At 41.1% G+C, this 26,563-nt stretch overlaps 1 protein-coding gene across 1 annotated transcript in view; it reads left to right on the top strand.

Annotated features, from left to right (window-relative positions):
• Positions 1 to 26,563, top strand: part of LOC146689462 (uncharacterized) — a 66,528-nt gene that overhangs the window by 6,002 nt on the left and 33,963 nt on the right. The window contains exons 3-8 of the mRNA XM_085436175.1: positions 5,429 to 5,615; positions 9,287 to 9,721; positions 10,393 to 10,899; positions 15,967 to 16,113; positions 22,013 to 22,192; positions 25,650 to 25,726. Coding sequence (XP_085292301.1) covers positions 5,429 to 5,615; positions 9,287 to 9,721; positions 10,393 to 10,899; positions 15,967 to 16,113; positions 22,013 to 22,192; positions 25,650 to 25,726 — 1,533 coding nt within the window. The remainder of the gene's footprint in view (positions 1 to 5,428; positions 5,616 to 9,286; positions 9,722 to 10,392; positions 10,900 to 15,966; positions 16,114 to 22,012; positions 22,193 to 25,649; positions 25,727 to 26,563) is intronic.

The raw sequence follows: 26,563 nt of genomic DNA, 5'->3' as shown, positions 1-26,563 counted from the left end.
TAGAAGGGTTCTTGGCAACCAGAGTCAGCAATGTCTGCTTGCAACCAACTGTCAGCACCAAAGTGATGGCTCACTCAAACCAAGTCATGGTTCAGTATTCAATGTTTGTACAAAGACACGAATCGTGACATCTGAGACAGATCAGATGAAAAGTGTTGTTCAGCGACAAAAATATATTGCAAGTTAATGTACAGGATCCAGAATCTATACTTTGGTCCAGATACCAAAGGCCGTTAATGAGTATGCCTCTGACATAAGGGGTATTCGACATGGAGCATGGAGGATCATCCATTTAAGGATGAAATCAGCAAATAAATGTTAAAGTTTTAGCTCTGTTTTCACTCAGAGAACAGGGCAATTTAAATTTTTTTCAAATTCCTGAAAGCTTTTTATAATTTGAACCCTTGCTTTTCCTCTAACAAGCAACATAAAACACACACACACACACACATATTCTTCTTCATCTTCTTTCTCTTCAACACTCACGATTCCCCACCTCTCCCCTCTGCTGAAAAGCGTCCGGGAGTGGATGTGCCGCAATTAACAGTGGAGTTGCCATGGGGACAGCACAGTTGTGTGGGCTGGCTTCCTGTCTCGGCCTCTGGTTAAACAAACAAGTAAAGTCGTCGGACAAAGGGGCCCGCTGGTCCTTACAGCCTCATTTACATCCTCAACCGCTTTCACCGCTTCTGCATTCACAGAGTTCATCAGGCCTGGCATCACCCACTGCCATTCTCCAATCTCCTGCGCCCGCTCTGGTTATATCTAATAAATCATGAGGGCATTGTGATGGTAACAACTGCCCGCTGTCATACAGGGGGACAACTTTTACAACAAGGGTAGCTAAGCAGAGAGACAGAGAGGCTGTTGACCCAGACATTGATGCTCCTCTACTCTCACCCAGGATACGAGATGCAGGTCGGGCTGCACAGGTGCCCAAACATGGAGGCAGAGCACTTATATATAACAGGGTTTTTACATAAAAATGTGGTATGTTTGTTTGTTTTTTAGTTTAGGAGCAATATTGTTAGAAAGAATTTACCATATTTAGTTCATCTGAAACTTTATTAGTTCAACAACACCTGCTTCCAAACAATTTCACCAAAATGTCGGAGTTGTGTCAGCACATGGCCATAAAGGAAGTATTAATGGAGTCATTTACTAAACTTTGAGGCACATGCTGTTAATAAATTTTTCCCCAAACTCTGTAAAGTCCATTATTGTAATATTAAAGGTTGTAAACATAGACAGATAAAAGAAGGTTATGAGGAAATACTACTACTATTAATGTTCATATCACCGTTCATCAATAATTACTCTGTGTTAAGTCATTTTGGTGACTGTACATCAGAGGAAGGAAAAACCAATTAATAAATCCCTGATGTAAAAAATGGTTCCAAAACTTTTGTTCAGTTATACGTGAACTTCAAGGGCCTTAGAGGACTCTGAGCACAAACTGTGCGGCAGTATCGTCACATCCTTGCTGTGCTGAGTTGTTTTGGGATCTGTGCGTTTTCGGGGTAAAAGCTGCCGGACCCTCTGGGGCTGCGTGGGCCCGTAAATCAGGGTCATTGTCTCACCATCGAAAGTAGAAAGTTGCTCTGAATGCTAAGCTGCATCTGAGTCTGGCTTCTGACACGAGCTGATAATCAGATTTACTCCCCAGAATCCGCCGGACTCCACAATGTGCCCCACTGTCGTCGTCCCTCACTTTGCCTCTCGCCGGCCCCCTTGCCAGAGTCCCGACCCTCTCCCCTCCTCCCCCACAGCAAAGCTAATTACACCCCGCAGAAACACAAATCTCCATGATTTAAAAAGTCACTCTTTTTCAGGGGTTTAACCTTGTTAGGGCCTAAGCCTGGCTTTCTTGTGCTTCAGCTCTGTGAAGAATTCTCTGTTCCTGCAGACGCTGGGACATAGACACACTTCTGTCTTTGCTCGTAGTCGTCCGCCTGTCAGAGGGTTCACTCAGAGGCAGCATAATTAAGTGTGTGCATGGATGTGTGTCTGCACAACTGCTTATGTATGCTTGTATGCTGTGTACATATGTGTGTGTGCGTGTGTGTGTTTAGAGGTGGTGGTGGTGGGGGGGGTGAAGGAGCACACGCAAGGCTGTCCTCTGCAGGCCATCTGGGACTCTGACTAACTAATAGACTTCCTACATTCATCTAGAAGCGCTACTTGTACATCTCAATCATGTAGCTGTTGACCGCAAACAGGCCCGTAATGACATTAGCCAGCTCTGGCTGTGTGAGGACAGCGTGTGGGTTGCCTGACGCCAGGAGGTTAGCCTGTTTCCTGGGGGCCTGTAGGGCCCCTGATGGAGCCCACACAAGTGTTATGGGCATCTGCAAAAACTACAGTCCTACCTACTGTCACTGCTGGAAATGCCTTCCTCTGTGACATGGGACAGGGAACCTATAAGCCAAATATTAAATACCATAAATCATATAATGCTGTCCACAAGTCTTGAGTCATTATTCATTTCTTTATATTTTGGAAAATGGGAAACAGGTGCAGAGTTGAACTATTCTAACAAGCTTGAAAGTCAATATTTGGTATGACCACCTTTATTTTTCAACACAGCCTGAACTAACTTAGGCAGTTTTCTTGGAATTTCTTTAGGTAGTCCTCAGGAATAGTTCTCAAGCTTCTTAAAGGACACTCAGAGCTCTGGATGTTGGGTGCCTTTAGATCAGGGGTGTCAAACTCAAATGCACAGTGGGCCAAAATTCAAAACTGGAACAAAGTCGCTAACATTTGTTCCAATGTTGTTTCTCATTGTCCACAGCCCCAACAGAGCTGTGGACAATGAGAAAGATGGTGGGCTAACATTAATATTTATTGAAAAAAAATCTTCCTCCAGATTTAAGAATGAATCTCTTCTTATGGACTCAAATAAGTTTTGCTGGAAAACTGAATATGGAACAAGCAAAGCTTAATACTAAACAATATATATATTAGCTGTATAATACCAGTAGGCCAGCTCTAATAGTAATTTGGTATGGCTTCGCGGGCCAAATGTAATTAGGCCAGAGTTTGACACCTATGCTTTAGATGATCTCACACTGCTTCAATAACATTGAGGTTGAGGCTCTGGGGAGGCCAATCCATGCCTGATACTGCTCCAATTCTTCTATCCAGGTATGCCTTTACTGCATACCGTGTGTTTTGGCTCACTGTCATGCTGAATAATGAAGCTTTTGCCATTAGGATGTTTTTTTCCAGATGCGTTGGATGGATCCTTGATGTGATTCTGGGTTAATGCTGCCCCAAACCATGACTGAGACTCCACCATGTTTTACAGATGCTCATCCCATCATTCAAGTTCATTCAGCTGACCCACAGTGAAACCTACCTGCTGTGTGACTAACCAGTAATGATAGTTAGCATTATCACATAACGTAGCACTCCATTAACACATTTACCTTGGTGAAAATGTCAACAAACCAGTGGGTGTCATTATAAGGATAAGACATCAGGAAGTTGTAGAAAGACCTTAGTCCATCATATAAATTCAGTCCATAGATGACTAATGAAGTAGAGGACTGAGTATTTAGACTTCCTGCATTGGTGTGATGAGGTAGGATTTAAATAGAAGTGTTTTTGAAGATTTGGCTGCATTAATATAGTTTTTGAGTGGACTGCAGTGGTGTAGACTTACATTGATATTCATGCCCCGACCTGTCCCACAGAAGGCCACAAGCCTGATGACACCAGCCCTACAAAGAAAGCCCTCCGCAGCCTTTTGAGGGCCTGAGTTTCAGGTATTAAGGAGGCCAAAAGGGTGGAAAAGCAGTGTGGAGGAGAGCAGCCCCCATCGCCACCTCTTGTCCTGCCATTTCTACCTCACTTCGCCTTCTTTACATCACAAGAATGTAAATCTTTAAAGCCTGTGCATCTGAGAGAAAGGGATTTAAAAAGCTGATCCTCCCTGTGTGAGTCACAGACAGTGCCCCCACCTTTCACCCTCTTTCTCTTTCTGTGTGAGCTATTGTTTTCAGACAGATGTTGGATCTGTACATTTACTATTTTTATTCTATAATAAAAGAGTAAGGAGCTGCACTTTGTTGCAGAAGGAGCTGAAATCCAAGTCAAATAAAAACCCTGCGTCCACGGGCCATTTATTACGACTGTTTGCTCTCTGGGGGCCGGAGAGCGACTGAATGACTCACTGGCACCAAGGCTGTATGCTGGGCTTGGATTTCTGTGGTTGGCATGCCGTCCCTCCTTCAATATTGACCGGCTTTTATCTCCTGTGTTTCCCTAACAGTTTACTCTAGAGTTTTATCACCCTCGCCATAATTTTCTGCCTCCTCTTGTCATGAAGGAGCCGGGTAAAGAGGAGGAAGCAGGAGTTGCTTTGTGTGCTGATCTGTTTTGTCAACACAAGGGGGCAGTGGTGGTACCATGCATCATTTGAATCTCCCCATCTCCATATACAGCACACCCTACAGCAGGTTTTCTCTTTCAGGCTTTTATTTTGTAACAGCTTAAAGTTTGTATACTGATACATTTGCTGCTAGTTTAGTGACAAATAACAGTTGTTGTACCAAATAAAGTTGAAGGAAAATATTATTTTATTTATTAAATCAGAATTTTTGTGCATATGTTTTCAACCTTTTTATAAATTGGTACCTTATTAGATTATTAATATACAAATATATGTTTTTAATAAATATAATCATTTATGTTTTTCAATGAGGTTATATATTTAAATATGATGGGTATTTTCTTTTAAAGTTATGTTTAATATTTTTGAAATGTAATCAATTTTTTGTCTATTTTCTTTTCTTTTTTTAATCTTTTAATTTTATTTATTATTTCCTCAAAATTATTTTTTAATCATGTTATTTATGCTTTTACACAATGTTTAGATATTAGTTCATTTTATTTGAATTAGTATATTTTTTTATTTTCCAAATAAGTTTAAGTAGTTTTTTAATTTGTTATGTAGTTACTATGTGCTTTTAAATAGCCGCCTTTATTTAGTTAATTTGATTTGATTTTAATTTGATCAAATAATATAACATTTTTTGTTTTAGTCATTTTTTAATGATCTGTAATGTGCTTTTTATTGTGTTGAGTGCTTAATGTTGTAAGCATTTTCCCCTCTTTTTTAGTATTTATGTTGTTTACATGTGTCATTTTTTTAGTTTATTTTTATTTTTTATTATATTTTATTACTTGTATTATTTTTATTCAATAGGATGTATTTACATCATTCAATATACTTTAAAAAATTACAGTTATTTTACATCTTTTTGCTTTATTTTTTATTTGTTGGTTCTCCATTTACCTAATCTTCAAAATTCACTTACAGATAGAGTTGATTTTTCACTTTATTTATTCTGTTTTTACATTTATTTTAAGAATAAGAGCATTTCAAATGGTTTTTTTTGTTTGTTTGTTTTGTTTCCTCCTGCAGGCCCACGGTCGTCCAGCTTTCTGCACCTCTCTGTGTCCACGCTTCCTGTCTCACATGAAGGCTCGTCCTAAAGACTTCTGCCCTCCCTATTACCGGAGCTCCAAGTTCACACAGCAGCGTCCTTCTTCTCACGGAAAGGTCCAGAACACACACGCTTCCACTGCCCCAAAGAGCCAAATGCTTCAGGGTGAGGGGTTATTAATGAAACATCTGGACCTTTCACTGCTGACTCCTTTATCTCCACAGGCCTGCTCAGTAGCAAAAGCTAGCAGCCATCAAGCTTGTCGTTAGCTGTGTGTGTAGTTGTGTTTGCTTAACTCCAAATCTATCCTCTCTAGCGAGGACGTACCCACAGCGCCGCCCTTCTGGTGGTCTCCTGGAGTGAAAAGCCTGGTGCTGGGAGACCTACCGCTCCTTTCAGAGCCCAGCCTCTGATGTGAAGGCATTTCTCCCACCACACACCTCAGCAGGGCACCACTCCCAGAATGCTCAGCTGAATGTGTGTGAATGTGTGTGTACAGCAGAGGAGGGGGCATTTCTTAGGATCGGGGTCTAATACTAATTATTCTGCCATATGGTGGTCGGCTCCCTCACAATCGTCTTTAACCCTCCTCTCTGAAGAAACGTGCTGCGCCCAATGCCATGGCTTTGCACTCTGACACATGTCATTCATATGCACATCAACACACGCACGTACACACCAGTTCATGTGCACGTGTGTGTGTGTGTGTAACAGATGGGAATGGCAGGGCATTGTAAGAGGAGGCAGTGCAGAAATGTGCTTTCCAGCGCGTTCTCTTTATCCCCCTGTGCTGACTCCTCTTGGCGACAGACCCCCAGGAAACAAGAGCAGATTGTCTGACACCCTCCACCCCTGCAGCGCCACCACCACCACCACTACTACTACTACACACACACCCTCACAGCAGTCAACAAAAAAAAAGGAGGAGTGAGAGGAAATGGGCGGTGTTGTATGGATTTGAAGTTTGTGGAAGAGAATCTTGGAGCTATGAAAGGAAATGTGGAAAGAAGAGCCGGAGAGAGGGGATAATAGCTGTGGTAGGAAGAGAAAGGAAGTGGGTTCAGGTTTGGACTGAATGTGGGCATTAAAACACATTTTGTGGATATTAAGTGTCACAGTGAAACATAGTAATTTATCCGATGCCACAAAGTTCACAAAACCGCCTCATTTAGTTTATTTTGTATATCGAATGTCTTTAAATCATCTTGTTTGTTGGTTAAAACAAGCGAATCTTGTTTTTTGTGTTTTCTGTGATTTGCTGTGTTCGTTTTCATTCCCCATTAACAGTTTTACTTACACAAGTTCATTTTACTACTTTAGCCCTTATACAAGAGAGAATTTATGTTTACTTCCAGTCTTGTGTATTCACTACGTCTCTGTACTTAAAAATGAAGATTTCAAACATAACATCCATATTCGGGCTTAGCGGGGGATCGGGGATCAAACCTCACATCAGAGATCAAAGTTCAGCTCATATATGTCACAGATTTTTACACATCATTTGCATTTTAATGGACTGGGTGACGTTTTGTGATATTAGTGTTACTCTGTTCAGAGCTGCTGTTCAGCTAAGATAGTAACACTGAAATTCACTGACTGTCTAGAGCTTTATTTTTTTTTATTATGATATTAATTAAAGAAAAGTTTGGTTTAGTTAAAGGTCAACTGTTAAGACTTCTTTTTAATCCTTTTTTTTTTGTAAACCAGATTAATTATTAAGCTAAATGAAAAGGCAGACACATTTATTGTGTCTTTATGGAGTTTAGTTGACAGATTATGGAAGATGAAGGATTAAAGATGGACCTACCTCTGTTCGAAAGAATCAGAACTTTTCAAAACTTATAATTATTTGTCTTGTAAATTCTGTGTCTGAATTTAGGTTCTCGCTTTTTCTTTGTTGTTAGCAGCTGCTTGAGAGCTGACAGGTTAGTGGAGTTTAGTCAAGGTATTTCTAAATATGTGCAATTGATTATAGCATTTGTGTTGTTGAGATATTTGTATATGTGTAAATATATGTTTGATTGTATTGTATGATTATTGAAAATATGTAGAAAATGAAGCCAGTTGTTTTTTAGAGGGGTTTCTGTGTGATAAGATAAGATAAGATAAGATAAGATAAGATAAGATGAGATAAGATAAGATAAGATAAGATGAGATAAGATAAGATAAGATGACCCTTTATTAGTCCCACAAGTGGGAAATTTGGTTGGTCATAGCAGAAAGTGGACAGTACAAAGTTGAAAGGAGCAAAAATTAAGAAATACAATAGAATAAAACAAAATAGAACGAAATAAAATAGTATGTCAAAATTGCACATGTTGCATCAGAAAAAGAAATAAAAATCCAATATATTGGCCCTCCGGATCAGCCTGTTCATCCCCAGCAGAGATGCTGCTGTCCCAGCAGACCACAACGTAAAAGATCGCTGACGCCACCACAGAGTCACAGAAGCTCTTCAGGAGTGGGCTCATGTCTCTTTGGTTGAACCTAAAGCTACGGCTGGCCAAACTGACATGACAACATGTTCCTGTTTTGTCTGAGCCAATGTGCTGCTGAGACAAAATAGTCAGCAACAGGACGATTCATCCTGTTGCTCACCATCCGTTTTGCTGTGAGCCGATCTCTTCATTTGTAGCATTTTGTAACGTGTTAGTAATTCTCTATTATCATTAGGTATGGCCGGGTTTGTGTTTCAAGTTAAACTCTATACTCATACTTGAGAAGAAAGTAAAGAAAACTCTGAAAGCTATAAACTTATCACACAAACATCAAAATTCAAAGATTACAACCAAAATTAAAAAAAAAAAAAAAAAAAAACCAGTCTAAAGCCGCTACTCTTCCACATCAAAAGGAGCTAGTTGGGGTGGTTTGTGCATCTGGTTCCCAAATAAGCAAAAGAAGGGCGATGGATGGGAAAAATACATAATAGTAAATTGGAATACACCAAGGACCACGACAGGATGGTCTGAGATTTTAAACTGTGAAAGCGGTAGGGGTGTACTCACTAATTCCACCTGACAGATATGTTTTTTTTAATTTACTTATTTAAATTGTGTGTCATTTATTTGAGTCTGTCACCTTTAAGCGCTGCTTAGTGTTTCTTATTGATATACCGTACACATATACTGCACACAGCTGTACATGCAGTTGCAGGTTTGATTCATTTGTCTTCTTTTTTCTGTGCGTCTTTCTTCATCATACTTTGAAAAAGAAACATTCAAACTTTTAATTGGTTCCAGAAAGTTGGTATTTTTGTTTATCTTTAAGCAATCTTCTGCACATTTACGTTTTATTCTTTTCTTTTCATCTTTCATATCTGATTCATATGCCACTTTTTGAACCGACCCTTCTCTCTTTCATTTTATATATATCTTTGATGTTATTGTAAAAGCAGAGTGACGTCTGAATCTCTCAGTTCTTACAGAAACAAACAGAGCTTGTGATGTTTTCCACACACTTGTTGCCACAAACAGCTTGCAGGACGCCTCCAGTGTATACTGTTGTAAGTGTTTAGATAAAAGGTCCCCTGCCCTCAGGTCTGATGCTTGTTGTGAATATGGAGTTGGGAAACAGGCAGCTGCTCCAGTGGGGTGATTTCTTGCAGCCTTTGTTAGCAGGCCGATCCACTCAGCAGGGAAACAAGTGTCTGCTCCAGGACTGAGGAAAGTGGGAACAAAACTGTCACGAGCAGACTCTGGAAGTTTTAAAAATGAACCACAATGTGTTGACCTTTGAGGAATAGAAGAGTGGATTTATTCCCTTGATTCAGATCCATATTTAAAGTCAGCTCTGTGGCTGATGTGAATCTTTACTGATATTTATTTGTGTTTTTATAGAAGGACACTTCCATCATATTCCCATCAGAAGAGCGGGCTTCGTGCAGAACGTTGGTCTGATTGCAGGAAGTCGCTCTGCTATAGTCATTCCCTGTGCCCAGCTCCCCGCTGCTCCACCCAGCCTTAATCCAACACCACCCTACAACAACACGCCTCACCCTGACTCTGAAAGACAGGAGAACAACTCAAACCCCACTCCAGCATCTCCTCATCCTCTTCCTCCTGTGAAGGAGAAACCGCTTGGGGGGGAAAAGGTGTCCCTACCCACAGTGCTGGAGCCCGACCTCAGACCTGCTGGATCAACCCTCTCACCACCACCCAGCTCCCTCTCCCGGGGGTCTTTTTCAGATTTAAGCCGTCCACCTTCCAGTTTATTCAGTCGGAGCGCCGACCTCAGCAGTGGCAGGAGCAGCGTCCTCTGTGACAAAACATCTGGTAAAAATCTCAGTTAGCCGTTTTCATGGCACCTTTAAGACTTGTATGAATTATAACTTATATTTACTAATCAAGTACTTCAGGCTGATTTAAATGATGTTTTCAAACACCCAAACCCCAAATATATTTACTACAAACTAATATAAATGGTACAGTATAGTAGAAATAAACCTGCCAATACTCCAAAATGTGAGAAATTTTATTTCTCAAGAAGAGATTTAAGCATTGAGGGAGTTGTAGCTCAGGTTGCAAAGGTGTTCTTGGGCAATATATTGAACTCCAGTTTCCCTTGATGGATTAATATCATCATACCTTATACATGAATTCAGAAACATAGAATATCTAGTGTGAATAAAACAGTCTACATGTAAGTAAACCAGATCTTAGAAAAGGTTAAAAAAGCAAAAACACAAAAAAACAGAAACATAACTTTTAAAAACTTTTGATGTTAAAGATTAAATTTCCATCTGGTGTTTCTGATGAGTTTCAGCTGATGAAGAAGGATATCTGCAAGGGTTTATTTCTGTCCCAAAAATATGGCTTTTTTTTCCTTTTTTGATTAGTGAAATGTGTCAGAATTAACAGGAGAGAAAGTGATGTCATTCTGGAAACTGCAAGCAGCAGTTTAGACTCAAACTTCTGATCAAATTCTTTTTTCTTCTGTCTTTCAGCAGCAGATTTGATGGTCTCAGCAGATCCAGAAGGCTATGTTTCTTTATCCCCATCCCATCCTTCCCCTCTCATGCAGTTACCCCTAGCTTCTTCCCCTCCAGAGGAATCAGACCTTCATCAATCCTTCAAGAAAAACACCACCGCCGACAGCACTGCCACCCCTGTGTTCTACGAGCCACTCTTCGGCCAAACCAAACCCATCTCACCTCGCCCAATACCAGCCATCCACTGTAATTCAGATAAACCTCAGAGCAGCAAGAGAAGCACAAAAATACCACAAAATATCCACTTAGAAGTATTTGTAGCTCCTGCCGATCTCAACACATCCTTGGACTCCGATCAAGGTGCCACTCTGGCTTTTCCCTCCACCACTTGGTCCTCCTGCCCAAGTCCACAGAGGACCACTCCCCACTCAGGGTCACTGGCAAAGCTGACCCCTTCTCCTCCAATGTCTCGGATGGAGTCTCATCGCTGGCCGGTCCTGCCTCCAATCTCCCCTGTCAGAGGTGAGAAATGAGCTTGGCGACATATGTGTCGTTCACAGCCTCCTCCCTGCCCAACACTACACTCCTACCCACTTTCTGAGGGCCCTGATTGTCCTGAACAAGGGTGGACATCCACCCCGGGACAAAGAGATCTGGTCAGACAGAGAAATCAAAGCCTACTTCCACAGTGAGGCCTTCAGATGCTCCTGCCCCCATCAGCACATTGTGAAAGCTCTGCTGTCAGCCTGTTTTTTCTCACCTCCTCCCACCACATAATAAATAACACATAAAGCTTTTCTTTTTCCTCTAAATCAGCAATAGAAAGGAGGGCTTTTGATGAAAAGCTGGTACCGTTTGAGTCGCTGCTCAAAGCCGTGAGGCCCCAACAATAGAAGTCGGGGTGCCTACCTCGTGTGGCGTGCCTCTCAGTCTCAGCGCCCCCCCCCCCCCTCATGGCTTCACTTTTCTCTGGGCTCTGAGAGGGAAACGTGTAGCTGATGGTCATAAATCCACACTGACCACCGCTCGCTGACGGCAGAACACTGAGGAGGAACGCCACAATAGAATACCTCTATGGCTTTCCTGTGGCCCGCTAATTTACCGTTCCCAATGAGCATAAAGGACATGCCACTGACATCTGACTTCTCCAGGAACTTTATGAAAGAAAGCAAACAATGTGGAAATTGTGTAGGGATTTTCTCCTTTCTATCAGAGACATCTACTGTTCTCTGTGTGGTGCTGTGCTGCAGGGGGGGGGGCCATGCTGTATCGGAGCACGCTGTTCTCTTCACGGCAGACACAGAGAGCGTGTCACTGGTTCATTTATTTCCTCGCAGATGGAGGCAATTCAAGTTCAATGCAGCCTCAGTGCGGCTCAGTTTGACGCTTGCAAGCTAATTCCAGTTTATTACAACCTTCAGTCTTGTTTGTTCAGGTTTACATGAATTATTATGTTTACTGTTCTTGCCAAAGTCGCAAAGGTGCATGGCAGCATTTATAAAAGACAGACAAAAACCAACGGACAGGTCCACAGTTGGGCTTGATCAACTTAATTACATCCTATTGATTTAAATGGAAGTGAAGGCAGCAACAGTAATTCAGCCCTCAGTAGGCCAGTTCCCTTCCAGTTCTTTCCCAAATAAAATGACTTTACCGGGAGCATTTCGTAAGAAATTACAGCTTTTCACTACAGTTCAATTTATCGTTTTTAGAATAAGCTAGACCTTGCTCAACATTCAGTACAGCTATTAAACTGTTTATTACATCTAGATAAGATACGGTGAGAATTATTTTATTTATCTCAAAAGTACCGGTAAGGATATTCCTGTCCTTCACACACAACCTATAACAATACAAGAACATAAACTGGATGCACAACTAAAAGGGATTTTTATTTTAATCTGATCTCACAAAACACAAGATGACATGAGAGGCAAAGCTATCAGGCTTTGAGGTGAAACTGAATGACAAAAAATCTGTGAAACACGAAGAGGAGGCCAAAACTTAAATATGTGATCCAGGCAGTTAAAAAGGAGGTAAAACAAAAAAAACACTAGATAACTACTAGAATAAAGCAAAATAAACAGAAAAATGCAAAAATCAACACGTCAAAGTCTGATGTTCTCAGCAGTACAGAGCAAGTACAAGGAGCTGCTCTAAGGAAACACAAAAAGTAAGGAAATTTGTGTTTATTTCTTTTTATTAACAATGCTTCTTGGCAATAAATCTTACACTGTTGGAAAGCCTGTTTGTTCCTGAAAAGCATGTCCAGTCTTCTCTGCCAATGCCCAACAGCCCTTCATTAATGTATTGAATGATTGAAGTCTGAAGAAAGAAAGCATACTGGATTCTCCCATATCTTCACTGGTCTGGTACCAAACTCTGTCACCTAAAATTGCCCCCACACAGCACAGCTTAGAAACTGACTCCAGAATTTGGGAGTAGACGGGAAGGAATGGCCTGCCTGCAGTCCTGACCTCAACCTCAATGAACACTCGTGGGATCAGCTTGGGAGTGCTGCCATAGTGACCAACACAACCAGATTGGCTCACTTGTGGAAATTGCTGATTGAAAAATAGCAGTGTGTGACCAAGCTGGTGACCAGCATGAGGAGGAGGTGCCAGGCTGCTGTAGTTGTGTATGGTCCATCCACATGCTACTTGCCGGTATGTCTGCTTTCTTTAGACTTCAATCATCCAATACATTAATGATGCCAAACAAGAGTGAATAGCAGAGTACGCAGTTTGGCATTAGCATAGAGAATTTTCATGGATGTACCTACATACTCAACTCTACTGCTCAACCTACAAATTTAAGAAGAAACAAATGGACTTGCCAACGGTATAAGATTTATTGCTAGGAAGCATTGTTATGAAATGACACACAGGAAATGTGGTCCAGTGGCATCAAACCCATGGTCTTGCAGTACCCTATACCATACGGGTCATCTACTCAGTCAGGTGAGCTACAGTAGTGCCCAGATTCCTTTTTAAACTTATAAAGTAGTCTGAGAAAGGTAAACCTGTAGTTATCTTGGAAAGTCACAGCTTTTCTCTGTACAAGATCCGCACTTTGTGCTACTAAATGCTTCTCCTCTTATAAAAACTTCACCTTGGAGTTCTGTTGAAACCAGCAAATCAATCAAATTTAAATCAGGCAAATTAAGTTTTATGGACAGATTTCCACCACGTTATGGTCACGTGTCAGAAGTTCATCATTTACTTTAACTCAGCAGAAGATCAAATTCCAGCTCAAGTGACTTTAGACACAACAGACTGTAACTTTTTTATGTCTCACTTAGACAGCTGAAGTCTGAAGGTCTGACGGATTTGTATCACCAACTTTACACCAGATGGTCAAAAAAAATTTGCCTTCTTAAATCTGTGTCTGCAAAGTCATGTTTTTTAAAAATGCTCAAATTAAATTTGTCATAAGCTGGAGTTGTCACTTAAAAAGCTATAATCTGAGAGGTATGGCTTTGGAAGGGATGGCATGGTTTGTATCTATAGCAACAGCCCCAGTGTGGTACTGCGTTTGGCAGCAGACACTCTCCTTGTCTCACTCAGCCCTTTGTGCCCCCCAGCATGGCTTTCTCATATCCCATCAGTCCATACAGTGACCCCAGACTGACCTGTTTTGAGCAACATCTCCAGAGTTTAACTGTCCCTGACAATGAAGCAGGGCACTGTCCTGGCCTGGCCTGGCCTCTCCACTTAGGGCCTTTCAGCATGGCGCTGTGACCAGGAAAAGAAGGCCACAGGCACACAGAGGAGTCGTTGTTTTTATCCAACTCTGTCAAATCAAACCCACTGACCCCCCACAGCCACCCTTAACCTCCCCGAAAAACTCGCCCTGACTCAGTAGAGCCCTCGTCGACTGAGAATGACAGCTGAGTTGACAGCAGCAATATGCTTTGAAGTGTCAAGTCAAGTCCTTCCATTGTCTCTCTGAGTAGAGCGCCAAGCCGCTCAAGTGCACAATAGTGCAGTGGTGTGTGCGTGGCGTTGTTCACTTACTTGACTGCGCAAGGGTGGCTTCATGTGTACATTTATACTCGTCTGTGTGGGTGAAGGAGCTGAGTTTGCCTTTTCCTTTTAGAGCCTCTGTATATATTATCCTTTTGTCCAGGCCAAGCTGTTCTAATGTGAGAAAAGCCTCGACAAGCTTCTTTCATGGCAATGACAAAACACATCACCCAGTGAAACAGTTTCTCTCACTAATCCTCTGAGTTTTAAACCAGGCAGAGTGAAACAGTTTTGATGACGAGCCTGACCGTTTTTAACATTCCTCAAAGTGCCCTCTGTGCGCTTAAGGGAAGATTTTCCTGCTATGTTTAGTGTAGGCAAGTTGAGAGTACTTTTACCCTGAAGCCTCACCTGAGGGGCTTCACTTGTGGATGTCCTGTATTGTGTTTTGCCCACTTGTCAGAATCCCCCTCCTTGAAGGGGTGAGCATCAATATAGCTGACTACATCCAGCCAAGAGAAGCTGTGTAGTCTGACTTTTGTTTTCCTTTCTCTTTGGTGTTCTCATTATTATTAAATTATATAGCAATCTTTTATTGATATTTAAAGGATTTTGTGATAGTTTATGTGGGAATCAGTCAGTACTAATGAAAAAAATTTAAGGTACATTTAATGTTCCAGTCACAAAGGCCTAGAGACCAGCCAGTGACCCATTGAAATGTATCTGCTTCAACTGCTTAGTAAGTGGTTGCTGGCTTTTGGTAGGTGAAGTTGAGCCCAACAATTGCTCTTGTCGCTGGCAGATTACTGCTTTGCCCATAGTTTGTCTCGAAAAATTACAAACCAGACTGTAAACGGACACTGCTCACCTACAAACGAAAAGTTTGCATTACACTGCAACTCACCTTTTACTTTGAGGGGACATGGTCTCAGTTTCACTACTACTTAAAGAGTTGTCGGCAGGCTACAGCTGGTCATATACCACTACTACCAATTTCACCTTGCGACTTCCAACAACCACTTGTTTTCTAATAATCAGAAGTTAGCTAGTATAAAACAGCTAACCTAGCCTTATCTAGTTTTTTTTTCCTAGCCTTATCTAGTGTGCCTGCTAATGCTCTAGAGTTCATTCAATTGCACATTACACCTTGTTTAATGTATACAATATAGCTATGATATAAGTGTAAAAAAAATGTTATACCCATACAAAAACAGTTGTATGGGTTATTATGTGCCACACTAGCAAGCTGAGCTAACTGTAGCTTTATATATAGCTAATGGACATAGCTTAAGTAATTTAAAGAAAAATCTTCTAGCAGCAGAACATAAATATGGATTTAACTCCTGCCTTGGAAAAATCAAAACATTTTACTTCAAAAAGTTGTTTCACAGAGTAAGAAAATGTAAATTGAAACATGTTAAAATAAAAATAATATGCAGTCATGTTATTTGGCGCTTACATTTTCTATTGTTTTCATGCACTGTACTGGGTCCTAATACTTTTCAAATGTAACAATCCACTGTGCCCACACATGTCATTAAAAATACATTTAATCCTTATCTTCAGCTTCATCATCATCTGTATTATCGCCATAATATTAAACACCCGCTCTGTGCTGTTGCAGGGCGCTCAGCAGCATCTCGCTGCTCTGAGATCAGCTGCAGTCAGTCTCGTGTGTTCGATGAACTGGAGGCCATTGCGCCACTGTCAACTTCCTGTTTGTCTTTGGACCAGCCATCTGACTCATCAGGCTGCCCTTCACCTGAAACAGGTAACACGTTCAGCACTTAAACAGCTTCAGCTAATGATACAGCTTAATAATTACAGTGTTTCCAGCTTTTTCCACAACTTTGGTCCAAGCACTTAGGTCTAGGGCTGCGTATCGATTTTGATTTCCATAATTGATTTGATTTGATTGACTGATTTGACTCAGACAATCAATTTATCAGTACATATCCATACTTTTATATCTATGTATAAAAACAAAACTGACACTTGGTTTTATACAAATATAAAACCCCCAAAAATACAAAATGACAATTATATTTGACTTCATCAGAGGTGTAAGCATCACAGCAGCTGCCTTTGTGTCAAAGTAACTGAGGATAAAACAAAGAAAAACATGAAGGAGATTTTTCTGGCTTGGTCTTTTATAGCAAATAACCCCCTTAAAAATATTCTGCAGTAGACCAAAAACGGAAGAAAACCATGAATCAGCAGATGAACATTACCTGATGCTGCTGAAGTGAAGCAGCCAAAGTTACAGAGGTTTATTAGACACAGCCAAGCGTTTTGTCGTTTGACATAATTTGTAAGTTTAAATTTCTTTGGTGCTGACCAGCAGAAATTTGGCTTTCTTATTGGAGGTCATTTAAAAAAAATAACAGCAGTAGACAGCACTGTGCACAATGGTAGACTGGTGTGCAATAAGTAACCGAATAATGGAGAAAAGAGAGATTTTTGATGGTAAACTCTTGAAATACACTGAGAGAGAGCTGAGCAGGAAGTGTGATTTAATCGTGGTGGAAGCAGAACAGCAGAAGTAAGAGGGAGCTCATTACAATGTTTTTCAAACGTGAAGCGTAGTTTTGGTCTTCTTTTGCCGCTGCTAGTAAATTTTGGTTGGAGAGTGACGAAACCTGCAGCTTCAGAATCTGTGAGATGTCGGCTTTCAGCACTCGATGGCGTCCATACGTGCCATCGGGTGAATGGGGGGGAATCTTTTTCCATTTACCTGCTCTTTAATCGTTTGCTGTTTTAGCTGTTTTGCGGTTGTTGAAATAGTTTTGTGAGCTTTAACCTGAGATTTCTGGCAAAGTACATTTATATTTAAAAATCAATTCAGGATTTAATGAATCGATATCAGAATATTCAAACTAAAATTGATTTGAACTGGAAAAATCGATTTTTTTAAACCCACCCCTACTTAGGTCTTGGATTGTCCTGAAATTTTGTAGATACTTTTGTAATCCACAGATGATATAACCTACTGACATTCTCAGTCTTATTACCATGACATTGAAATTTCATGGTTTTAGTCAACTTTCTCGACAGCTTTTTGATGGCTTGCCATTAATTTTTTGTGCAGACATCATAAGGTTAATATAGAGGTCTGACAATAAAGGACCAATTACCAATCAAGTGGTTAATATGATGTCTTCAAAAAGTATGTTTTTTTCAGAGAATGGGGAAAGTAGGACCCAAAGGCAGGACTTTCTACGTTGAACATTTCTCCCAGTGTCCATGGTCCATGTTTCCATTCCCTTTGCGTCTGTATACAATGCATGCGGTTTTTCCTCTTGTTTCTGCAATACTCCTGGAAGTCACAGAGGCAGCGGTTAGTAACATCCACATCGGCGGCAAACTCAAACACTCAAACAATCTCACAGCTCAGCCACTCTGTTAAATAACTCCCTCGACGAGGCTGATCAGCAGCAGGTGCATGCGATTACGCTTTAGGTGCGGCAGGTCTCACGGTGGGAAAAACAGCCACACACACACAAATATAAGGGGAAACGAGGGACATCACACAATACACGACCATTGCAGGTCACCCGGCGAGGACAGTGAACAGTTTTAAGAAGCAACAGGTCATCAGGTATAAATACAAAACTAACAAATGTACAAATATTGAAAGGTAATTCATTCTCATCTTTGAGGGTCTGTCTGATGTGTTTTTGATCGTTCAGCTTACTGATTCATTTAGTAATTAAACCATAATTTAAAACAAAAGTATCCCCTTATTATTGTGTGTGTTTTTGTTTTTGCTTTTTTCAATTTAATTTCAATTTAATTTATATAGATCAAATCGCAACAACAGTCATCTCAAGGTGCTTTATATTGTAAGGTAGACCCTACAATAATACATACACACGTTGCGTTTTTGCGGTTCACAGGTTATCAGCATTTGGAAATTTGGTCAGGCTTTAGTTTGGCTCCTCTTTCTCTCTCTGTGATTCCAATTCAAAGAAAGTTAAGTTTGTTTATTGTTGCTTCCATCTATGTGTGGCTCCCATTCATGTCTCAATTAGACATGCTCTCCTTTCTCTCTGACATCTGCCTTGTTACCAGCAGAGATGAGCTTATCTGACCACTCACTCTGTCAGGTCCTTGCATTGGCCCACACTGGCCAACAAAGGCGGAGTAAATGTGATTTGTGTTAGTGTGCATGCCTGTATTAGATAGCATGTGTGTGTCCTGGAGGTGGTTGAGTGAGATGCGGAGAGAAACATTAGCCAATGAAGACTTCCTCCACGTCCCTCATAGCCTGCTAATCCCTGACAAGGTGTTTAACCTGCTTGCTTGACCCGAACCTCTGTCTGACCTCCACGACCTTTGCCCCGAGGATGTGAAAGGATCAGCGCAGCCGCAACCACGGCAACCAGTTTGATAAAATCAACACAGGGCTCAGTCCAGAAACTCTGGCAAATGCGAGCTAATGCTCCAGACTGATTGTTATCAGGCTGACGTGAAGCACAATTTAAATTTGTATAGGATATACAGGATTTAAAAAAAATACAGATATTTAATCAGGCTAAACTGCATAAAGCAGACTCAAGAACAGCCTTTTATTTCAAAACAGACCAAAGGAACTCAGGCCTGGACCAAGAAAACCCCAAAAGAAAATAATGGTGAGCAAATTGCAGCTTCAGATGAGAGACTTTGCTGCATGTGTTTAATTTGTCCTCTTTAATGACTTTGTAGAACTTGAAATCTGACATGAACCTCTTTTAAAAACCTCTGTCATTACTCATGACCTTTGCTGATGTTGCACAACATCACTTCTGATCAGCGCTTTGAAGAAACCGTACAGCAGTTCATTCAGGAGCGTGTCACTGTGACACTGAGTGGGTGGCAACCACAGTGTCCAACACCTTAGTCACAGGATTAGTCATTTGTTATCTGCCACTGTGTTTGCTGAGTGTTGCTCAGTCTTTGGGCAGCTTGTGGCTAACGATAGATTAATACCCGACCTAACTGAAAGTGCTTCCCGCCACATTATGTTACAGCCACAGTTATCCCAGGGATTTCCTCTCAACGACTTCTTAATTTATCAGCAGCAGAAGCAACAGTTCCAGTTTTCTCACCTGAGGGATTACTTTACCAGTTCCCAACTGAAAACACTTAACAGAGGAATGTGCTCTGTGTGGATGCAAGCGCAAAACTTTCTCTGATTCTCTTTTCTAGCACTGCTGGGATGCTGCTGGGAGTGCTAGTGTGTGTGTGTGTGTGTGTGTGTGTGTGTGTGTGTGTGTGTGTGTGTGTGTGTTCGTGTTTGTGTCCATGCAGCAGAGCGTAATGTGTGAAATCCCCTCAGATAGGAATGGTAGCTCCACACCGGGGATTTGCATGGGCAGTGAGCCACACTGTCACTGATCCGCTTTTAATTGGGTGTGACGGCGAGAACTTTGGAGTCTGAGGGGGGAATTGTGTGTGTGTGCATAAGGTGGGGTAGATCTGGGGTGGTTTGCTTGAGGTGCTGTGCTGTATAATTTACAGTAATTTAATATTTCAGTTGAATCAAAAAAAATTTCAGCAGATTATTAATTTTTCCAACATCTTTATGGTTGGAATACAAATATTAGACTGTGTTCTACTCTTTCAAGACTATGATATGTTGTATACTAACAAAAGTCTCTGAATGCATATTATGTTTTACCTAATTTACTTTTACCAGCTCATTAAGATGATGTCATAAGATGGCTTCCTGCGTACCTCATTCCCAGAATATAAAACACCTTATTATACTAGACCTTCCAGTTTATATTCACATATTGGTTCTAAATCATTTCATAGAGTGCTTTATCTTACTAAAAAAAGCTATCCCAAAAACATTAAAATATCTGCATTCAGAAATTTCTCATTAGCACGACTGAGGTGAATATTTTCTCAGCAATTCTAATATTCACTGCAATGTTTTCATCCTGATTTCTTCAGCCAATCGACTGTCAGCTGTTGAAACTTGTGTCTATTTAAGTAAGTAAAATATAGCATGTGTCAAGACAAGAAAGCAGTGACACAGTGCTTTACAGAGGTGTCAGTAAAATATAACAAACATACTTGAACCGATAAAACAACCCAGAACAGTTTAAGCTTTTTTTTAAGGATATTACAGAGTTGCAAAGTTTTATAACTAAGGAATGAAATTCAAAGTCCCTTTTAGTTTTCAGACGAGTAAGTAGGAGCACAAGAAGACCCAAATCTGCAGACCTAGGGACCCGACTTGGAGAATAAAGGTGGAGTAGGTCGACAATATAGGTGGGGGACACTCACCTTGTTGGGCCATAAAAGTAAGAACCCAGATTTTGACCTGACAGGAGGCCAGTACAGAACCTTTAAAAATTGGAAGATGTATGAGAAGATTTATGAATAAGAATAAGAAATATTGTGGTCATGTTTTTGTTTTTTTCTTGTTTTGTTTCTTGGGTGGACTCTCAGCTGTGGGTGGGTCTCTGGGCCTGTACCCAGACTGTTCATTGGATAATCCAGCCCAGGTTGATGTGTTCTAAAGCCCTGTTGTTCTGCCCTTGAAATGGTACTTGTTGCTATTGTCTACCTTTTAAAATATACCTATTAACACCTTAATTAATGGGTAGTGAATTTTGTAACTTTTTTTAAAAGATGAACTTTTGTACTAATTTATTAATTTGTCTTAGACATTTTATTACTAATTTATTCATTTGTACACTTAGACGTTGGCTGGTATTTTGATCTATTCTTTTTACTTACTGACCACTCAGCAGACCTGCACAGCTGATATACATGGCAATGCTTTTTATTTAAATGAAACAGTAAAACTTTGTTCATATATTTATATTTTACTAATTGACAGCACACATATACTGCACCCCTATGTGTGGGAGTGTAGTATGTAGTTTTACTTCATTGGGTGGTTATTAGTCCACCCTGCTGAATGGAAGTAATGGGCAGGAGTGTTTTCTTCAATGGTAGCAATAGGGGTTAAAGTTTGTTTTGACCTCTTTGTTTCCCTTACTGTTTGGTTAGATTCAAGCACCAATACAATACCAGAAAGTTTAGTATAGGTTAATTAAGTAAATAAATGAGTACTTTTATTATTTAAGAGTACCTAATGGCAACATTTATATGACTTAAAAAGAACTCATAAATGCTGTTGAATAGGTTGATAACAGGCTCAGATTGGGGTGTGGTGTGTGGTTTTGTCGGACCAACTGGATATTTTCTGATATTCTATTTTTGTTATCAGGTTAACTTGAAGTGAGGCAACAGTGCTAACCACCGTGCTGCTCGCTTCTATGACAACCATATAAGGAAATTCACTCCTACTGACATTTGTTTCGATTTTGTTCCACAGGTGTTACTTTTATATAAGATGACCTCCATTATTGGAACTTTGGCCATGTTTAATACATGTATCCACCATTATTCATATTTATAATAGCATGTGTTATTATACTGTTATAGGATCTTTTCTATCCTATCTAAATTAACATTTTACATGTAGATGTATTAATTTTAAACGGCTCCAACATGTCTGGAGCTTTAAAGTTTATTTTTCTGATGAATATTTGAAATAATAACTGCCTGGACTAACTGGTCTGTTTGTCTAATCTTCACTGCAGAATATCAGAGGTCTCTGAAAGATTCAGATCTTGTTTTTCTGGTGTAACATCTGCTGCCTCCCCCAGCAGAGCTGTCCCCCGGCCTCGCAGCACTCACAATGGGCTGCGACTCTGGAAATCTGGGCTCCCTGTCCCGGGTTCAGCTGCTCCTCCTGGACCGACCGGCGCCTGAGACTCTTTTGAGTCCCTTTGAGCTGGAGGAGGAGGTGTCCCCGAGGTCCGATCTGACGATGCAGTATGATTCAGCAGGTAAAACATCAGCAATATTAAGCATGATAAAGCTAAAAAACCAAGCTGTGTGGAAATGCAAAGACCTTAAATGTTATGAATGGAGGGAAGAGGGGTTGGTGGGTAGTTTGGGAGATTGCAACATAAACCATGGATTTAACACAACCCTGCACAAACATGCAGATACACCTGTAGCTTGTAGCTTGTTAATGATCAGGGGACACTGAGCCAAAAGAGGAAGTTCAGAGCCAAAGAACAAACTCTGACTAACACCCGTTATTTCAGTTAAGATGTTTCTGAACAGTCTGGATCGTTGGTGTGAGAGTGAGAAAGTGAATTCCTTCTGATTTTAATTGTGGTTTTGCATGTTTGTTGTAACTTAAAGACAAATCTGAGTTGACTGAGCGTAAACCTCCTGCTCTGACGGTTTGAGTGAGATTGTTTGATAAGCAAAAACCGTCACTGTAATAACAGGCAGCAGCTGGACAGGTGTGCCTGTGTGTGTGTGTGTGTCTGGAGAAAACACATAAGACCTTACATGGGGGGAAAATATGACCCTGAAGGTGTGTTTTCTCCATCTACGACTGGCCTTGAGAGTAAGCAATGCATTTATGGTGTAAATCCCCCCCCCCCCCCCCTTTTTTTTTTCTTTCTTTAACAAGCTGTAATATCGACTCTCATCTGCTCCCAGGCATGCCGCTGCGAGCTCTTAACTGCTTTTCCCTCAAGGTGCGGTGAGGCAGAAAAAGGTTTATAGGGATATCAGGATGTGCCATATTAATAAAGATCAAACCGCTAGAGTAGATCATTAACTGGGAAAGTCCGACTAAGAAAGCCAAACACACTTCGAAACAACACTGACACATAACACAGGATAAGAAACTGAGAAGAGTGTGTGCAGAAAACCCCTGCTGATTATAGACTGATAAGGCACCAGAGAGGGAGATAAACACTGTGGATGTTTAAGAGGTCAATTCAACCCATTCATGAAGAAACATCTCTCATTTTAACTCGACTCTGAGATTTTTGCATCTGTTCAAAAGCACTAAAGATCAAGAGAGCTCGCTCTTCGTCGCTTCATCATCTATCACGTATCTACTGGAAGATTTTTTCACATAACCTCATGTTTGAGTTAATTCTGTTCATGTCTTTTAGACACGAACACTGTTGTGGATTAACAAAAGTGACATATTCTGATATTTTATTGTTAAGCTGATAATCTCTGATGGTGACTTAGACCTCAGATGGTTCACTTTTTATAATAAATGAAGCGTGTCTTTGTCCCTCACAGCCTCTGCCTGAGTCTGATTCTCCAGAACGTCTCTTGCTGTTTTTCCTTCCCACTGACACCAAGTGATTTCTCATAACAGGTTGTCTGATTGTTGTGGTTTTCTCTTTATGATTAGAGGATCTTTTTCTTACAATATAAAGCACCTCGAGGCAAGTGTTGTTGTGATTTGGTACCATATAAATAAAACTGAAATGAATAAATATAATGGCAAGCATTAAACTGATGTGCTTCCAACTTTTGTCCCTAGTTGGGCTTTTTTACCCCTCAGCTTCAAAGGCTTCAAAGGCAGCCCGCTGAGCAACCAGGCAGGCAGCATGGACACGCAACTTGGTGAATGAGGGGATGTAGGATTTTCAAATTGATACCACAGGTCTATCTACTAGGTCGTGACAGACAGTTTTTTTCTTTGTTCAAACACAGACCTGTTTAAACAGACCTTGGCTTAATAGTATTAATGAATTAATAAGCTGTGTACTTTATTGTGAAGAAGAGACTGGGAATCGTGTTTTATCTGTACAAAAAACAGATTGTCTGCTTCCCTAACATCCTCCTCTGTCACACCAACCCTCTACACCTTCTCCTTCACTATAGTACAAGCTTCTCTGTGGTCTTCCTCTTTTCTTCCTCCCTGGCAGCTCCATCTTGAACATCCTTTATCCATAATATCCCAAATCCCTGCTCTGTCCAAACCATCTCAGCCTTGCCTCTTTAACCTTGTTTCTAAACTTCTAAACTAGACCTGAGCTGACCCTCTGATGTATTCACTTTTAATCCTGTCCATTCTGGTCCCTCCCAGTGAAAATCTCAGCATCTTCAGCTCGACCTGCTGTCTTTTTATCCCTCAGCCGTAAAACGCTGAAAGGGTATTATCATCCAAAGTGCTTGGCAAGCGGGGAGTGCACCCAAGTTTGTGAATGCGACAACTTGAGAACGAGCTGACATAGGGATTTGAAATTCGTACCGTAGGTGTATTTTCTAAAAATACACTCTCAGACAAAATACACTCTCAGACAAAATACACTCTCAGACAAGTTCAAATCTCAGCGACCCCAACCTCAAGGTCAGGAGCTCAAGGATAGGATGTCACATGACTTCCAAGCGTTTACTGGGTGAACCACTTGACAGCGTCACAATTTATGATGATCTGTCTTCTTCTTTTGTTGCCAAAATATTCTTCTAAAAACATTCAAGACATTTAGTTTAATTCAGTTATCTGTACAATGGCAAATAACAACAACAGTCGCCTGAATCTGGCATTAGATAAAGACTTAGCAGAGTGAAAATCCCAACAATCAGGCAACCTCCTGTGAGCAAGAACCTGCGATGGTGGGAAGGAAGAACTCTGAGTTTCTAACCTGCTAAATTAAATGAATGTTGTCTTCAGTTTGGTAATAAACAGTTAGTTTTGCAGGTTTTCTCAAGCATCCTGAGGTGCCCAGTTGCAGACCCCCTGATTTGCAAAAAGTAAATAAAAGACAGTGAGTGGGAAGCTTGAAAACGATGGATCTTGTGGAGACTTGCATCATCATTATCTGTATGATGGCAATGTTTTTGCTCTTCATTTGGGGGTCAGTCAGAGTTAGTCAGTCAATTTGGTCTTCATGTAATTATACCTTTGACCTCGTACTTTTTAAACTGTAACGGTTTGTGGCTTATTTATTTAATCAGAAACAAAATTTCTCTGGGTGAATTTCCGCTGGAATTCCTTTAAATTGTCTTATCAGTGGAAATCTCCAAACTGGGCTGAATAAAACCATATTTATCTGGCTCATGCCCAGCATAAAAAGAAATATAATCACCACGGTGTTGTTAGCATTCATGCATCCATGCCTCTGATGTTTACAAAAAGACAAAATCTGTCTGAGTTTTCTGAAAGCCTGTCTTTCCTCTCTCTGTGTCTGCAGAACAATGTTTACACCTGGCACGCTTCTGCAGACAGGTGCTCCTCTGGGGTTTTGTTGCTCCATTTTATGCCATTATTTGCTCAGAGATTAGGAGCCATAATTGGAACTACTACACAACATTACTCATATCTGAGCACACACACTCAAGTACAAAAAGACAAGCGCATAGAAGTGTGTGCCAGAGGCCAGCACTTATGTACACAGATGCATGAACACAACTGCTAACACACAATCGCTTCCTCTCCCTCCTGCCTGACGCTGTGTTCTTTGCTGGTTTCGTCAGGTGTTTCGAGGCCGCTCACAGCTGGCAGCGTCTCTGAAAGGTTCAACTCTGCAGGGAAAGTCCAAGAAAACAAATCGGTGAGTGCCGCTGCCCCTTGTGAAACCAGTTTTGGTTCTCTCACACACATACCCAAACACACACACACACACTCACCCCTCCTTCATTCATCTATCAGATTTCCTTCAAAAGCAGGACTGTGCTTTGTTGTCAACAAACACTAGACCTTGAGGAATCAGCTACTATCGCACAACAGCCCCAAGCAGTGCACACATCCCACACAAAGACACCCTTTTACAAACTTGAACCAGCATGCATTTATAACTGTCATGCCAGTAAGACAAGCCAAATTGTTGATGATAATTGAGACACAATATAACAGAGGGCACGCGGCGTGCAGCAGGTGTGTGGTTAATCAGTCACGCGCTGCAGGAGAAGGGGGAGGCCCGACTGTATGGTAGGCTTTTACACCACCTCATTGGTGTGTCGTTGTGGTGGTGGTGGTGGTGGTGGTGGGGGGGGGGGGGGGGGGGGTTAGAGCTCGACACGATAGGATTCTTTTGGAGGATGCACCACCACCGGGATCAGACAGGGTTTGATGGGGTGAGGGGTCGGGAGGGTAAACAGGGCTTTTGCACGCTGGGCTGCAGTGGAATGGATGCAGGTGCTCCACGTGATCTACGATTAATCTCCTCTTTATGACAGATGAGAGGGAGCCCCTGAAAAGCATGAATGAGAGCCATAAGCCCCCCACAATTATGCCTGACCACGATGGGGGTCTAGCCGGAGTGCTCAGAGCAGGATTCATACAAACATTTGCATAATTCACCTCACTGAAACCAAGTATCCACCCACAGGATTATTTACAATGATGAGAAACTCATAAACCATTAGTAGGTTTTTCAAGATAGAAGCTG

Source organism: Copadichromis virginalis, linkage group LG17 (assembly GCF_057382275.1).
Source record: "Copadichromis virginalis isolate Kocher_CV1m ecotype Utaka linkage group LG17, C_Virginalis_male_GT1.1, whole genome shotgun sequence".
Taxonomy (NCBI): domain Eukaryota; kingdom Metazoa; phylum Chordata; class Actinopteri; order Cichliformes; family Cichlidae; genus Copadichromis; species Copadichromis virginalis.
This window is presented reverse-complemented; position numbering and strand designations above follow the sequence as displayed.